Here is a 16,062-nt window from a genome sequence, read left to right as displayed (position 1 = left end):
CTCACATACCTAGGGAGTGATATTGTTCAACTAATACCTAAATATGTAATCTCTCTCGAGCAACATATAATAAATAGACATAGTTAATCGATGATCATTTAATTAACTGAAATAAATACATAGTTGAACAAGTAGAGAAATCTAACGACTTAATTAATTATATAAAAACATAACAAGAATTTATCGTATAAAAGGTTCTATCAAAACCCTATATAAGAAATTAACTACTAATAATAGTATGTAGAAATAAAATACTAAATTCATAACTAACAATAAAATTTAGGAAGAATACAGAAAAAATTCATGATTGAATTTTCCTCCTTACTTCTAGCGTATTCCTGCCTCGAGATATGTTGTCTCACTCCAACGTAGTATCTCCCTCTTCAAAAGGACGTTTTTAGGATGTATTTATATCAATTAGGGTTTATATGTGCCGAAATTTAACACTCCAAGTTCGTACATGAGACCTGGATGGGCGTGCCAAGGTTGTGCTTCGTGCAGCCTTAAGGCACGCTCCCAGCTCTTTAGATTTTCTCCTTGCCAGGTCCTCTGAGAAATTCCTATACTTCGTTGTTCTTTATAAAGCTAAAAACCTCTGGCGTGCGTATGGTTCGCGCGACCTATAGGCACTCTCCCAACTTTAGCTTTTCTTTTTCTTCTTGCGCCAATTCGTTCTATTTTGAACATATTACCTCCGAATCCCTTCCTACACACAAGAAAATACGTAATGAGTGTTGATACCCAATTTTGCTCTCATATTTTTTTAAATAATATATATATTTTCAAAATGTCATTTTGCATCATTACTTAATTTACAAGATTTGTACAAATATTTTATAATTCTTTCATGATTTTTAGAGCTTTAAAATTAATTTTATTGCATTTAAATTACTTGAATATTTATAAACTATCTCTTTAAATTATTTGTGATGACTTAATCATCTAAATTTTTTATTTATACCCACATGCATGTTTTAAAATATTATTACTTCATTTCACATAATTATATTTGTATTTCTGAGCTATTTACATAATTTTGCAAAAATGGTCTATATTCTACAAATAATTGCGTTTATTATATTATTTATGCCAAAGTAGTATTTTTATAATATTGAGTTATATTTTTAAATAGTTTTACAACATAAATATTATTTTTACTATTTATTAGGCATTTTAATAATTTATTTTAATTAATTTTAAAGGATTTCAAGAGCTGGCCCGAAACAGGCTAATTTTCGGACCAAATTTGGCCCAAACCATTAGCCCAACACCTCAACAACCCCCCAGCCCAATACCAGCGACTCATTACCCTATACCCGTCCACTAACCCGATCCGCCTCTCCTTAAACTCTGGCCGTTAATCTTGGGAGATCAACGACCCATATGCCATCTCCCCTTTTTAATTAACCCAACCCCAAACCCTAATCTTCATTCCCCACCTAACAGAGCCTCTGAAACCTCTCCATTCCACTCGTCTCCGAGAAACCCTAGCCGCCTTACCCTTAAATCCTCTCCGATTCCAACCTAAACATGGAGTCAATTCATGATTTACTTACCTATTTTGAGGTATTGCGATGGTGTATACGTGCTTGTGATGTTACTTAAAGTTCTTGCCTTATTTTTGGCAAGAAAGATCTTCTGAGATTTGGCTTGGTCGACTCTGATTCTGTGGAGTTTTGGACGATGTCTCATCTATATACATCATTCAAGGAAGGATCCTTGATTCTTGGTCCGATTCTCATACGCCTGGATCCAACTAGGGTTTGAGAATTTCCTTTTCTTTTGTTGATTTTGATTGCATGTGATATATTCTTTCCTTTCTTGTGTTTGACTGATAATTTTCCATGTTCGTCTGCTTAAGTTGAACATTATATAAACCCCTCCCCATTTTCCCCTTTGGAGACCTTAATCACTACTATTCTTTCATTCTCACTCGTTATACTCTAAAATTTGAGATATTGGCCGGCTGAAAGCCAAGGCCATTCGAATTCGACTGTGTTCTTTCTCAGTGCGAGCACTGCCCGAGGTTCATTCGAAACCCTTGGGAACTCTGACGCACCGGGATTTTGGGGATCCTGCTGCTCTTTGCTACTGTTAATCGAATTACTTCTGGAAATTGTTCTTCTCATTTGTTTGCTTGTCAACTTGTAACTAGTAAGTACCTTTGGATCTCGCAATTTCATTTTTTGTGCTTATGTTCATGCTCAGTATATCTATGTTGCTTAGGCTTCAATGAACCAATGTGCTACTATGTTTATGGTCCTATTTGCTTTGAAGTTATCCTGTAGCCTTATGTTTCCTAGCATCAGAACTTGCCTAAAACTTTAAGTTTCATACTGTCTAAAGCCGGCTTAGCTCAGTGTGTTTGTGTATGTGTGCACGCTATTCTAGTGCTTGTCATGAGTTCATCTCCCTGCTTGTTTCAAGTTCTCATGATAGATTAATTCATACCTAATGCATCATTTCCTATTGTGTCATTCCTGTACCACTTGTTAACTTCTTATGATTGATCTATGCTTATGCAATTTCTAAATACTAGTATTGCTTGAACTTCTAGACCAACATGACATGTTATCTTGCTATTTGTAAATTCAGTGTATGCTCCGTGTCTCGTTCAATTCTTTATTCTTAAAATATTGCTTAAGACTCCAGTACATAACTTTTGTTCTATACCTGATTAATTGATATAATTCCTGATGCCTATCTATCTTGTTAATCTTGGTAATGTTTCTGAATTTTGGTATTGTGACTGATGCTCAACATGGTAAGTTTTCCATGTGATTACTTGCCAACAATTGTAGACTATGCCTACTAGCCTAATTGTCATGCTTACTAGGCTCCCATGTCAGAATTTCTATGTGCTGACTGCTATTTCACTCGTTCCTATCCTTGATTCTGCTAGACCTTCATGTAAACTCTTATGTCTAAAGTTCTTTAGGCTAATTTTGGATCATGCTTTACTATCACGACCAAAAATACGACCCATCTTGATGGAGCCTATCGATGATACTAGGCCAACTGACATTACCAAAACGCTTTCAACAATAACCAGAATAAATCAAGACTTTTAAAATAACTGAAATCTTTGCCATAAAATGGGGTAAACTCCAAAACATAAGTGCGGAAATAAAGCCCGACATCGGGGTGTCACTAGTCATGAGCATCTAACATAGCCGATCCAAAAGTGACAAGACTAACATAGTCTGGAATCCAAAATACAGAAAATAAGGAAAGATAGGGAAGAAGAAAGCAGGGCTGCGAATGCCGCAGCTACCTCTCAATCTCCAATGACCAGCTACGAGTACTATCAATGACCTCCACGTCCAACAGCTCCTGGATCTGCATACGAGGTGTAGAGAGTAACGTGAGTAGGCCATCTCAGTAAGTAACAATAATAAATAAGGAACTGAATATAGTGACGAGCTACACAATTTTTCAATAATTTCATAAAGTAAAATAGTCATGCTTCCCATGTTCCGGTAATTCTAGAGGTGGCTCAAAAATATTGGAGGCCTAAAGCCAAACATTATTAGGAGGCCTCAAACTTTAAAAAGAAATTCACATTGATTAATTTGATTAATGCTTTATAGTTGACATATGCGCACTCTGATAAATAATAAAAAGTAATAGGCTACTATGAGGTCAAATATATATATATATATATATATATATTGTAAATGTAAAGCTCAAAAATAAAAAGTTAGAATAATAGAACATGATTCTAGAAGCTTATAATTTGATATCAGAATAAAATTTTATTATTTTAACTTGTTTGTTGTAATGCTTGAGGACTTCAGAATAATAAATTTTTTATAAAAATTTATTCCATGTTTTTCATTTCTTTTTTTAGAGAATAGACAGCTTAGTAATTAGAGAGAAAAAAGAGAATATAAAATACAAATTTTATTATGAGAAAAAAATAAAATATTAATATTATAATATAAATTAAGTATTATTCATCATCAATAACATTGACAAAATAATTCTTTTCCTATTTTATGCATATCTTATAATCTTTTACCATAGATAGTTAATATTTCTTAAAGGAAATTACCATAGAATTAATATATTAATTTTAAATTAGGCCCTCAAAATTTTGGGGGCCTAAAGACATTGCTTCATTTGCTTGGCCCTTGAGCCGGCACTGGGTAATTCAATTCTAATCAGTTTATTTTAGTCAAGTTCAAGTAAAACAGATAAGAATATCTTTCAACAGTTTTCAAAATATGGAAATAAGGCAACTATGTGCATCAATAATGTAATCATATACTGCATCTCAGGCAATCATCTCTTAGTCCTCCCAATCATTCCAACCTCACAATAACTCATTCCTCCCAGTCACTCATTCCTCCCAATCACTCAGCACTCAATAGGTACCTGCGCTCACTAGGGGAGAGGGGGGTGCAGACTCCGGAGGAGATCCTTCAGCCCAAGCACTATAACAAGCCAATCATGGCATAAATCAATTAGGCCCTTGACCTCACTTAGTCATAAATCAATAAAACATATTGCGGCGTGCAACCCGATCCCATAAATATCCTCACAATCAGGCCCTCGGCCTTACTTAGTTATCAATCTCTCCAGTATCTCGGACTCTTAGATATCAGGAAAATCAGCCCAAACAGCAATAACATGGTGCATCGAACAGAATAACAGAGACTGAGATATGATATGCGAGTAAAAACTGTGACTGAGTACAACTAGTATTTAATAGGCAATTCAACATGTAATGCGGCCCTTACGAGACCTAAAGTGCCAACATATAGCCTAAACATGGTTTCTAACATAATTTACAATCAATCTTTCATAACACATAGAGAGCTTATAGCTAACAACATGTTGTTAAACTTTACAGTTATATAGCACGGACCAATTCACTACCCCTTCGGTGCACGCCCACACTCCCGTCACCTAGCATGTGTGTCACCTCCAAAATAGTCACAAGACCAGATTTACAACTGTTACTTACCTCAATCTGAGCAAAATCCTACTCCGCGATGTCTTTGCCTATCGAATCGGCCTCCAAATATCCCGAATCTAGCCAAAAGTAATATAACACAATCAATATATGCCAAAGGAACCAATTCCACAAGAAAACTACTAATTTAGGCTCAAATCCCGAAATTGGCTCAAACTCGGCCCTCGGGCCCACGTCTCAAAATCCGACAAAAGTCACAAAAAAAGAAAGCCCAATCACTCACAAGTCTACCCATACCAAATTTACTCAAATCCGACAACAAAATCCCATTCAAAACCCCAAAATTCCTACTCAAGCACTCTTCTATTCCCCCCCCCCCAATTTTTCACCCCAATTCCCAATTTAGATGATAGAATCAAGATACAATCGTGGAATTTAACCAAAATCAAGTGAGGATCACTTACCCCAATCAACTCCCTGAAAATGCCTTAAAATATCGCCCAAATCCGTGGTCTCTAGCTCAAAATATGAACAATGGACTCAAACTTTCGATTTTGAATATAACATTGTCTGCCCAGATTTTCTTCTTCGCAAACGCGGTCAACGCATCGCGTTCGCATTCAAAAATAGACGTTGACCAGAAATCCCTCCTTCGCGAACGCGACGGCCCTCTCGCGAACGCGAACCTTACACTGGTTGACCTAACGCGAACACAGAACCCTTTTCGCTAACGCGTAGGCTTGAATGCCTGAAGCTCCACCTGACTGTTGACTCTACGCGAACGCGAGGTCCTGGTCGCGAACACGTAGCCTTGATATCCCATACCTTCGCGAATGCGGAAGCCACTTCGTGAACGTGAAGAACAACCCAGCTGTCCTTCACAGATGCCTTACGCGAACGCGAGAGCCCCCTCACGAACGCGATGAAGAAAAACTTTGCAACAAAATACTAGAAAATCTTCCAACTTCTAAAGCCAAAAAAATGATCAGTTAACCACCCGAAACTCACTCGAGGCCCTCGGGACCTCAACCAAACATACCAACACATCCCATAACATCATACAAACTTTGTCGAACCTTCGAATCACTCAAAACAACATCAAAATACCAAATTACACTCGGATTCAAGCCTAAGAACTTCTAAATTTTTAAATTCCACAAACGATGCCGAAACCCGCTAAACCACGTCCGAGTGACCTCAAATTTTGCACACAAGTCAAAAATGACACCACAAACCTATTCAAACTTCCGGAATTCCATTCCGACCCCGATATCAAAATTTCCACTACCGACCAAAATCGTCAAAATTCCAACTTTCGCCAATTCAAGACTAATTCTACCACGGGCCTCCAAATCACATTTCGAACACGTTCCCAAGTCCAAAATCACCTAATGGAGCTAACAGAACCATCAAAATTCAAATCCGAGGTCGTTTACACATAAGTCAACATCCTCTCAAGTTTCCAACTTTAACCTTTCTCTAAGAGACAAAGTGTCTCAACTCACTCCAAAATCACTCCGAATCCGAACCAACTAACCTCGATAAGTCAAAATACAGATGATAAACACAAAAGGAGTAGGAAATGGGGGGAACAGGGCTATAACTCTCAAAACGACCGGCTGGGTTGTTAAATCCTCCCTTTTTAAACAAATTTTCGTCTTCGAATGGGTCTAGAAACATACCTGCAGCCTTAAATAGGTGTGGATATCTGCTCCGCATCTCCCGCTCGTCTCCCAAGTAGACTTCTCCACGGGCTGACCTCTCCACTACACCTTTACAGATGCTATATCCTTTGACCTCAACTTTCGATCCTAACACTCCAAAATAGCCACCGACTCCACATCATAAGTCAAATCACCATCTAACTGAACCGTGCTAAAATCCAAGACATGAGACGAATCGCCGATATACTTCTGGAGCATAGAAACATGAAATACTAGATGCACAGTTGACAAGATAGGTGGTAAGGCAAGCTCATATGCCACCTCCCCAATCTCCGAAGTACCTCAAAAGGCCCAATGAACCGAGGGATCAACTTGCCCTTCTTTCCAAATCTCATAACACCCTTCATGGGGGAAACCTTTAGCAAGACTTTCTCCCCAACCATTAGGACACATCACGAACCTTTCTATCAGCATAACTCTTCTATCTCGACTGCGTCATACGAAGCCGCTCCTGAATCAAATTCACCTTGTCCAATACATCCCGAACCAAGTCTGTACCCAAAAGCCTAGCCTCACCCGGATCAAACCTACCCACTATAGATCTAAACCGCCTCCCATATAAAGCCTCATACAGAGCCATCTGAATACTCGACTGATAACTGTTGTTGTAAGCAAACTCCGCGAGTGGTAGAAACTGGTTCTATGAACCTCCAAAATCAATGACACAAGCGTGTAACATGTCCTTCAATATCTGAATAGTGCACTTGGACTGTCCGTCCGTGTGAGGATGAAATGCTGTGCTCAACTCAACTTAAATGCCCAACTCTCGTTGCACGTTTCTCCAAAACTACGATGTAAACTATGTGCCTCTGCCTGAAATGATAGAAACTGGCACACCGTGAAGGCGAACAATCTCTCTAATATAAATCTCCGCCAACCGGTCTGAAGAATAGGTAGTACTCACAGTAATGAAGTGCACGGATTTAGTCAACGGATCCATAATCACCTAAATAACGTCGAACTTCCTCGAAGTCCGTAGGAGCCCATTACGAAATCTATTATGATCCACTCCCACTTCCACTATGGAATATCTATCTGCTGAAGCAAGCCACCCGGCCTCTAATGCTCATATTTCACCCGTTGACAGTTGAGACACCGAGCTACCAATCCAACTATATCTTTCTTCATTCTTCTCTACCAGTAGTGCTGTCTCAAATCCTATTACATCTTCGTAGCACCCGGATGGATAGAATACCACGAACTATGAGGATCATCATACTGGTGCATCCTCAATACCTCATCATCTCCAATAGTCATATTTCTGGCATCATCATGCAGAAACTTGACCTTGAGAATAAGCAAATGAGGATCATCATACTGGCGCACTCTGATACGATCAAACAAGGAAGACCGAGAAATCACACAAGTTTGGACCCGAATTGGCTCTGAAATATCCAATCTCACTAGCTGGTTGGCCAAATCCTGAACATCAACCACAAGAGGTCTCTCCCCAATAAGAATAAATGCAAGACTGCCCATACTCATTGCCTTCATACTCAAGGTATCAGCCACCATATTGGCCTTTCTCGGGTGATACAGAATAGTAATATCATAGTCCTTTAGCAGATCCAACCATCTCTGCTGCCTCAGATTGAGATCCTTCTGTTTGAACAAGTGCTAGAGGCTACAATGATCAGTAAACACCTCACAAGACACACCATAGAGATAATGCCTCCAAATCTTCAATGCGTGAACAATGGCAGCCAACTCCAAATCATGAACATGGTAGTTCTTCTCATGTGGCTTCAACTAACGAGAAGCATAAGCAATCACTCTACCCTCCTGCATCAATACACATCCAATATTGATCCGAGAAGCATCACAATATACTGAATATGAACTAGAAGCTGATGGTAAAACTAACACTGGAGCTGTGGTCAAGGCAGTCTTGAGCTTCTAGAAGCTCAAAACTGCCACTCGTTCGACCGGTTGAAAGGAGCACCCTCTTGGGTCAATTTGGTCAAGGGAAATGTAGTAAAAGAGAAACATTGCACAAACCGACGGTAATAACCTGCCAAACCAAGAAAGCTACGAATCTTTGTGGCTGAGGATGGTCTGGGCCAACTCTGGACTGCCTTTATCTTCTTTAGATCAACCTGAATACCCTCACTGGACACCACGTTTCCCAAGAACGCCACTAAACTGAGCCAAAACTCACAGTTGAAGAACTTAGCATAAAGCTTCTCATCCCTTAACTGCTGCAACAACAATCCGCAAATGCTGGGTATACTTTTCCTTGATACGAGAGTACACCAGGATATCATCAATGAATACAATAACAAACGAGTTGAGATAAGGCTGGAACATACTGTTCATCAAATTCATGAACGCTGCTGGGGCATTGGTCAGCCCAAAAGATATCACAAGGAACTCATAATACCCATATCGGATCCTAAAAGCTGTCTTAAGAATGTCCGAGTCCCTAATATTTAAATGGTGATACCCTGACCTGAGATCAATCTTGGAGAACACCCTCGCTCCCTGAAGTTGGTCGAATAGATCATCAATGCGCGGCAAAGGATACTTGTTCTTGATTGTGACTTTGTTCAACTGCCTATAATCAATGCACATTCTCATAGTGCCATCCTTCTTCTTCACAAATAGAACATGTGCACCCCAAGGTGACACACTAGGCCTAATAAAACCCCTTCTCAAGGAACTCCTGAAGCTGCTCAGTCAACTCCTTCAACTCAGTCGGTGCCATATGGTACGGTGAAATAGAAATAGGCTGAGTGCCCGACACCAAATCAATACCGAAGTCAATATCCCTGTTCGGCAGCATGCCCGACAGGTCTGCTGGAAACATATCCAAAAAATCGTGCACCACTGGAACAGAATCATTAGTAGGGGTCTCTGCACTGACATCTCTCACAAAAGCCAAATAGGATAAACAACCCTTCCCAACCATCCGCTGAGACTTCAAGTATGAAATCACTCTATTAGGGACATAGTCTAAAGAACTTCGCCACTCAATCCAGGGTAACCCCGGCATCGCAAACGTTACAGTCTTAGCCTCGCAGTCTAAAATAGCATGAGAGGGAGAAAACCAATCCATAACCAATATCACATCAAAATCAACCATACTAAGCAATAGAAGATCCACTCTAGTCTCCAATCCCCCAATGGTCACTACACATGACCTATACACACGGTCCACAATAATAGTATCGCCCACTGGAGTAGATACATGAATAGATGAAGCTAAAGACTCATGAGGCATATCCAGATAATGAGAAATATATGAGGATACATATAAATAGGTGGAACCAGGGTCAAATAATACAGAGGCATCTCGGTGATATACTGAGACAATACCTGTGATCACTGTGTCTGAAGCAATGGCATCTGGTATGGTAGGAAGAGCATAGAAACGGGCCTGACCTTATCCTGATCGGCCTCCCCCTCTTGGGCGACCCTAACTGACTGAGCTCCACCCCGAGCTGACTGGGCGGGTGGTGATGTAACTGGTGCTGAAGATGCAGCCTGACCCCTCTACTGCGCTGGACCTCCCCGATGACGAGGACAATACCTCCACATATGCCCAAACTCCCCACACTCAAAACAACTCCCTAGTGCTAGTGGTGGGGAGTGAAGGGAGCCTCGAGCACCGCAATAACTGGTAGAAGAACCTGCTATAGATGAGCCTTGAACCGATGGAGCACGGGATGAACTTTGAGCTGGAAGGGCACTGAGAGATGAGTGACCCTACTGAGAACTGTGAAAACCATGGCTAGATGATGCACCACGGTGGGCTGGGCGAGCCGCCTGAGCGTGCCTGAAGGGACGACCCCTGCTGTGGTAAAACTGACCTCCAGAAGGACCACCACCATAACTATTGGATCCACGAGGCCTTTTGGCCTCCCTCTATACTCGCTCCTGGCGGCGAATCGACTCTATATCTCGAGCAATATCAACAACCTCCTCAAAAGAAGCACCAGACACCCTCTCCCTAGTCATAAGAATTCGCAGCTGATATGTGAGGCCATCAGCGAACCTCCTGGTCCTCTCCCTATCTTTGGAACCAACCAAATATCATGACGGGCCAATTCAAAAAACCTCATCTCGTACTGCGACACCGTCATATCATCCTGACGTAATTGCTCAAACTGTCTGTGCAACTTCTCTCTACAGAACTGCGGCACATACTTCTCCAGGAAGAGAACAGAGAACTACTGCCAGGTAAGGGGTGCTGCACCAACAGGCCTAAACCTCTCATAAGCCTCCCACCAAGTGAAGGCAGCTCCAGAGAATAGAAAGGTAGTGAACGAGACCCCATTGGTCTCCAGAATACCTGCTATACGGAGAATCTAACACTTATCCAAGAAACACTAGGTATCCTCGCTCTCTGCACTGCTGAAAGTCAGAGGCTGAAGTCTACCAAACCTCTCCAATCTACGCTGCTAATCATCAGGCATGAGTGGAACCAAATAGTCTTGAGCAGGTGCAACCGGTTGGGCTGGTGGTGCCCCCAGTGTCTGAAGTCCCTGAACAACCTGCTTGGGCGTGCGGGTGGTGGGAGTCTGAGTGCCTCCCCCGGCTTGGGAAGTGGCTGCTGTTGTGGAAACAGAGACCGCCTGAGCAAGACTAGTGCACACGGTCAGAATTTGAGCTAAGGTCTCCTGAAGATCTGGAATCACAAGGGGCATAATTGGTGTCTGAGCTGGTCCAGCTAGTGCATCCACAACTAGGACCTGATCCTGTGTTGGGGAACCTGGTGGATCTACAAGTGCTGCAGTAGCTGCTGTGTGGGCTAGGGGTGTTCAAAACCGAACCGAAACCATTAACCGAACCGAACTGATAGCTTATTAGCTTATTGGTATCGGATTATCGGGGTAATGGATGGTGAATGGATTGTGACTTTAAAATTAACAGCTTAACGGTTTGGGGGCGAATTACTCAATTTTCTTATCGGGTAAACCATTAACCCGTTAAGAATTTTTATATTTACACTTTTACCCCTATGTATATAAACTTGTTACTGCGGTAAGCAGAATGGGGTCTGCGCATTTTGGTTTGAATTCAGCAATAACTTATATTTTAGGAATAATTCTATTAGGATGACCTCTGCAACATTATAAATCCTAATATGGCAGAGTATAACAGTTAATTATTTCATCAACATGATATAAAGCAACTAAATTTTCCTCATAAGGTCTAGTTGGAAAACATGTAAACATGTGAGTCAATGTGAATTATTAAACTTTTTTAGCCTCTACATGAAAATGAAGAACGCACAGGCTTCAATATCACAACAATAATTACGCTTCAAATAGGTACTGATTGTTCAAGCAACTACTCTGCAATATTTTTATGCGATATTGATTGTTCCTATAGTGACCGATAACTTATTATTTTTTTGGCCGTTTGGTATTTATTGTTCAATTTTTTTTATATTTGGTTTAGCTGATAAATCGTCCGATAATCGTTAATTCGATACCAATCTGCCCGTTGTCTTATTGGATGGCTAGAGAATTACTATATTTATAATCCGATAACCGATAAGCCAAAATCAGTAAGCATAATTATCCGCCCGATAAGCACCCCTAGTGTGGGCTACACTCCTGCCCCTACCACGACCTCTACCGCGACCCCAACTGGTGGTACTGGTAGCTATCCGTCCTGACCGGTAGCACGTGTCCTCACCATCTATGAGAGAATAGAATAACAGAAGTTTAGTTACCAGTATCAACAGATTCACACGATAAGAATTCAAGAATGTGAAGTTTTCCTAAGGGTTATGCAGCCTCTCAAAGTTACGTACAAACGTCTCCGTACCGATCCGCAAGACTCTACTAAACCTGCTCATGACTCGTGAGACCTATGTAACATAGACTCTGATACCAACTTGTCACGACCCAAAACATGACCCGTTGTGATGGCGCCTATCGATGATACTAGGCCAGCCGACATTACCAAAACGCTTTCAACAATAACCAGAATAAATCAAGATTTTTAAAATAATTGAAATCTTTGCCGTAAAACAGGGTGATCCCCAAAACATAAGTGTGGAAATAAAGCCCGACATCAGGATGTCACTAGTCATGAGCATCTAACATATCCGATTCGAAAGTAACAAGACTAACGTAGTTTGGAATCAAAAATACAGAAAATAAGGAAAGATAGGGAAGAAAAAGTAGGCCTGCGAACGCTAGCAGCTACCTCGTGATCTCCAATGACCAGCTACGGGTACTATCAATAACTTCCACGTCCAACAGCTCTTGGATCTGCACACAAGATACCGGGAGTAACGTGAGTACATCAACTCAGTAAGTAACAATAATAAATAAGGAACTGAAGATAGTAACGAGCTACACAATTTTTGTTCATTTTCAATAATTTCATAAAGGAAAATAGTCATGCTTCCCAAGTTTCGGTAATTCAAGTCAAATCAGTTTATTTTAGTCATGTTCAAGTAAAACCAAATAAGAATATCTTTCAACTGTTTTCAAAACATGGAAATAAGGCAACTATGTGCATCAATAATGTAATCATATATTGCCTCTCAGGCAATCATCTCGCAGTCCTCCCAATCACTCCAACCTCATAATCACTTATTCCTCCCAGTCACTCATTCCTCACAATCACTCAGCACTCGGCACTCAACACTCGCACTCAATAGGTACCTGCACTCACTGGGGTTGTGCAGACTCTAGAGAGACTCATTCAGGCCAAACGCTATAACAAGTCAATCATGGCATAAATCAATCATGCCCTCGGCCTCACCCAGTCATAAATCAATAAAACATACTGCAGCGTGCAGCCCGATCCCATAAATACTCACAATCACGCCATCAGCCTTACTCAGTCATCAATCTCTCCAGTCTCTCGAACTCTCAGATTTAAGGAAAATCAGCCCAAATAGCAATAACATGATGCATCAAACAGAATAACATAAACTGAGATATGATATGCGAGTAAAAACTGTGACTGAGTACAACTAGTATTTAATTGGCAATTCAACATGTAAAGCGGCCCCTACGGGACCTAACAGTGCCAACATATAGCCTAAACATGGTTTCTAACATGATTTACAGTCAATCTTTCATAACACATAGAGAGCTTATAGCTAAGAGCATATTGTTCAACTTTATAGTTCTACGGGACGAACCAAGTCACAATCCCCTCGGTGCACGCCCACACACCCGTTGCTTAGCATGTGCTTCACCTCCAAAATAATCATAAGACACAATGTCCGGGGTTTCATACCCCCAAAACCAGATTTACAACTGTTACTTACCTCAATCCGAGCAAAATCCTACTCCGCGATGCCTTTGCCTCTTGAATCGGCCTCCAAACATCTCGAATCTAGCCAAAATTAATACAACACAATCAATATATTCCAAAGGAACCAATTCCACAAGAAAACTACTAATTTGGGCTCAAATCCCGAAATTAGCTCGAACACGGCCCCCGGGCCCACGTCTTGAAATCCGACAAAAGTCACAAAACTAGAAAGCCCTATCACTCACGAGTCTAACCATACCAAATTTACTCAAATCCGACAACAAAATCCCCTTCAAAACCCCAAAATTCCATCTCAAGAACTATTCCATTTCCCCCCCTTTCACCCCAATTCCCAATTTAGATGATAGAAATCAAGATATAATCATGGAATTTAACCAAAGTCAAGTGAGGATTACTTACCCCAATCAACTCCCAAAAAATGCCTTCAAAAATCGCCCAAATCCGTGGTCTCTAGCTCAAAATATGAAAAATGGGCTCAAACCCTCGATTTTGAATATAACACTGCCTGCCCAGATTTTCTTCTTCGCGAATGCGGTCAACGCCTCACGTTCGCGTAGTCTTGATATCCCATTCCTTCACGAACGTGGAAGCCACTTTACAAACATGAAGAATAATCCATATCTCCTTCACAGATGCCTTTCGCGAACACGAGAGCCCCCTCGCGAATGCGATGAAGAAAAACTGTGCAACAAAATACCAAAAAATCTGCCAACTTCTAAAGCCAAAAAATGATTCGTTAACCAGCCGAAACTCACCCGAGGCCCTCGGGACCTCAATCAAATATACCAACACATCCCATAACATCATACAAACTTAGTTGAACCTTCGAGTCACTCAAAATAACATCAAAACACCAAATTACACTCAAATTCAAGCCTAAGAACTTCTAAACTTCTGAATTTCACAAACGATGCCGAAACCCACTAAACCACGTCTGAGTGACCTCAAATTTTGCATACAAGTCAAAAATGACACCACGAACCTATTCCAACTTCCGGAATTCCATTCTGACCCAGATATCAAAATTTTCACTACCGACCAAAATCGCCAAAATTTCAACTTTCGCCAATTCAAGCCTAATTCTACCACGGACCTCCAAATCACATTCCGAACGCGCTTCCAAGTCCAAAACCACCTAACAGAGCTAACGGATCTATCAAAATTCAAATCCGAGATCTTTTACACATAAGTCAACCTTCGGTCAACTTTTCCAACTTAAACCTTTTCCTAAGAGACTAAGTGTCTCAATTCACTCCAAAATCACTCCAAACCCGAACCAACTAACCTCGGTAAGTCAAAATACAACTGATAAACACAAAAGAAGCAGGAAATAGTTAGAATGGGGCTATAACTCTTGAAACGACCGGCCGGATCGTTACATTTACTTTGAAACTCTCTTTGGAATGGTTCATTTGCTTATAATGGTCAATTCTATCGCTCTTAAACTTTATTTCTAGAATTACAAACCCCAATTTGCCTCATATGTATCTTATGTGCCTTAAATCTAGCCTAGTCCTGTTTATATGTCTTAACTAGAACTGCTATTAGCTATAATTTTAATAATTAAGTGTTTAAGCTGTTTTAGTTAGATTCTATAAGTCATTCTTCATCAGTATGGCTGAGTTGGCATGTGTTTGGGTAAGTAAGTGTTGGGCCATGCACGTTGGGCATGAAACTCAAATGGCTATGAAAACTGATGTCTGAATCTGCTGTTGTGCGAAGATTGAGACCATTGAATGCCAGGGGGACATCCCTGGTTATTTCTATATAGGGCTTCTAATTGACTCATTGGGCGTGTGCCAATTCATACTTGTAATTTGTCATCATGCATCATTTATTCTTGGGCCCGGTAATACTTTGTAAACAAATAGATGGGGAAATTAGTAAAAAAAGGATAGGGTACTCTAATTCTCACATGAATGGGTAGAAAGCATGCCTATATGATCTATATGGTCTAACTCTATTTGCTTTACATGCGTTTAGTTCGTGTGTAGAAAGCATGCCTATAGGAGTTACGTGCACATACATCACTTAACTTGTCAAAACATGTTATTTCAAGTATATGTTAACCTGTTTCCACTACTGTGCACACTTAGACAAGCATGCCTATAGGATGCAATAACACATGCGTCACCAATCTAGATATCATGTTTATAGGACTTCAAATAATCAATT

The 16,062-nt window shown here is 40.5% G+C and overlaps 1 protein-coding gene across 1 annotated transcript; it reads right to left on the bottom strand.

The window, feature by feature from the left end:
- Nucleotides 1-9,277: 9,277 nt before the first annotated feature.
- LOC138886982 (uncharacterized) lies at nucleotides 9,278-9,862 on the bottom strand. Its single transcript, XM_070168683.1, has one exon. It carries the CDS (start codon nucleotides 9,860-9,862, stop codon nucleotides 9,278-9,280), a length of 585 nt encoding a protein of 194 aa, XP_070024784.1.
- Nucleotides 9,863-16,062: the final 6,200 nt, after the last annotated feature.

This window comes from Nicotiana sylvestris, chromosome 3, assembly GCF_000393655.2.
Source record: "Nicotiana sylvestris chromosome 3, ASM39365v2, whole genome shotgun sequence".
In the NCBI taxonomy this organism is placed as follows: Eukaryota; Viridiplantae; Streptophyta; class Magnoliopsida; order Solanales; family Solanaceae; genus Nicotiana; species Nicotiana sylvestris.
Note: the sequence above shows the minus strand (reverse complement) of the source record. Positions and strands in the feature narration are given on the sequence as shown.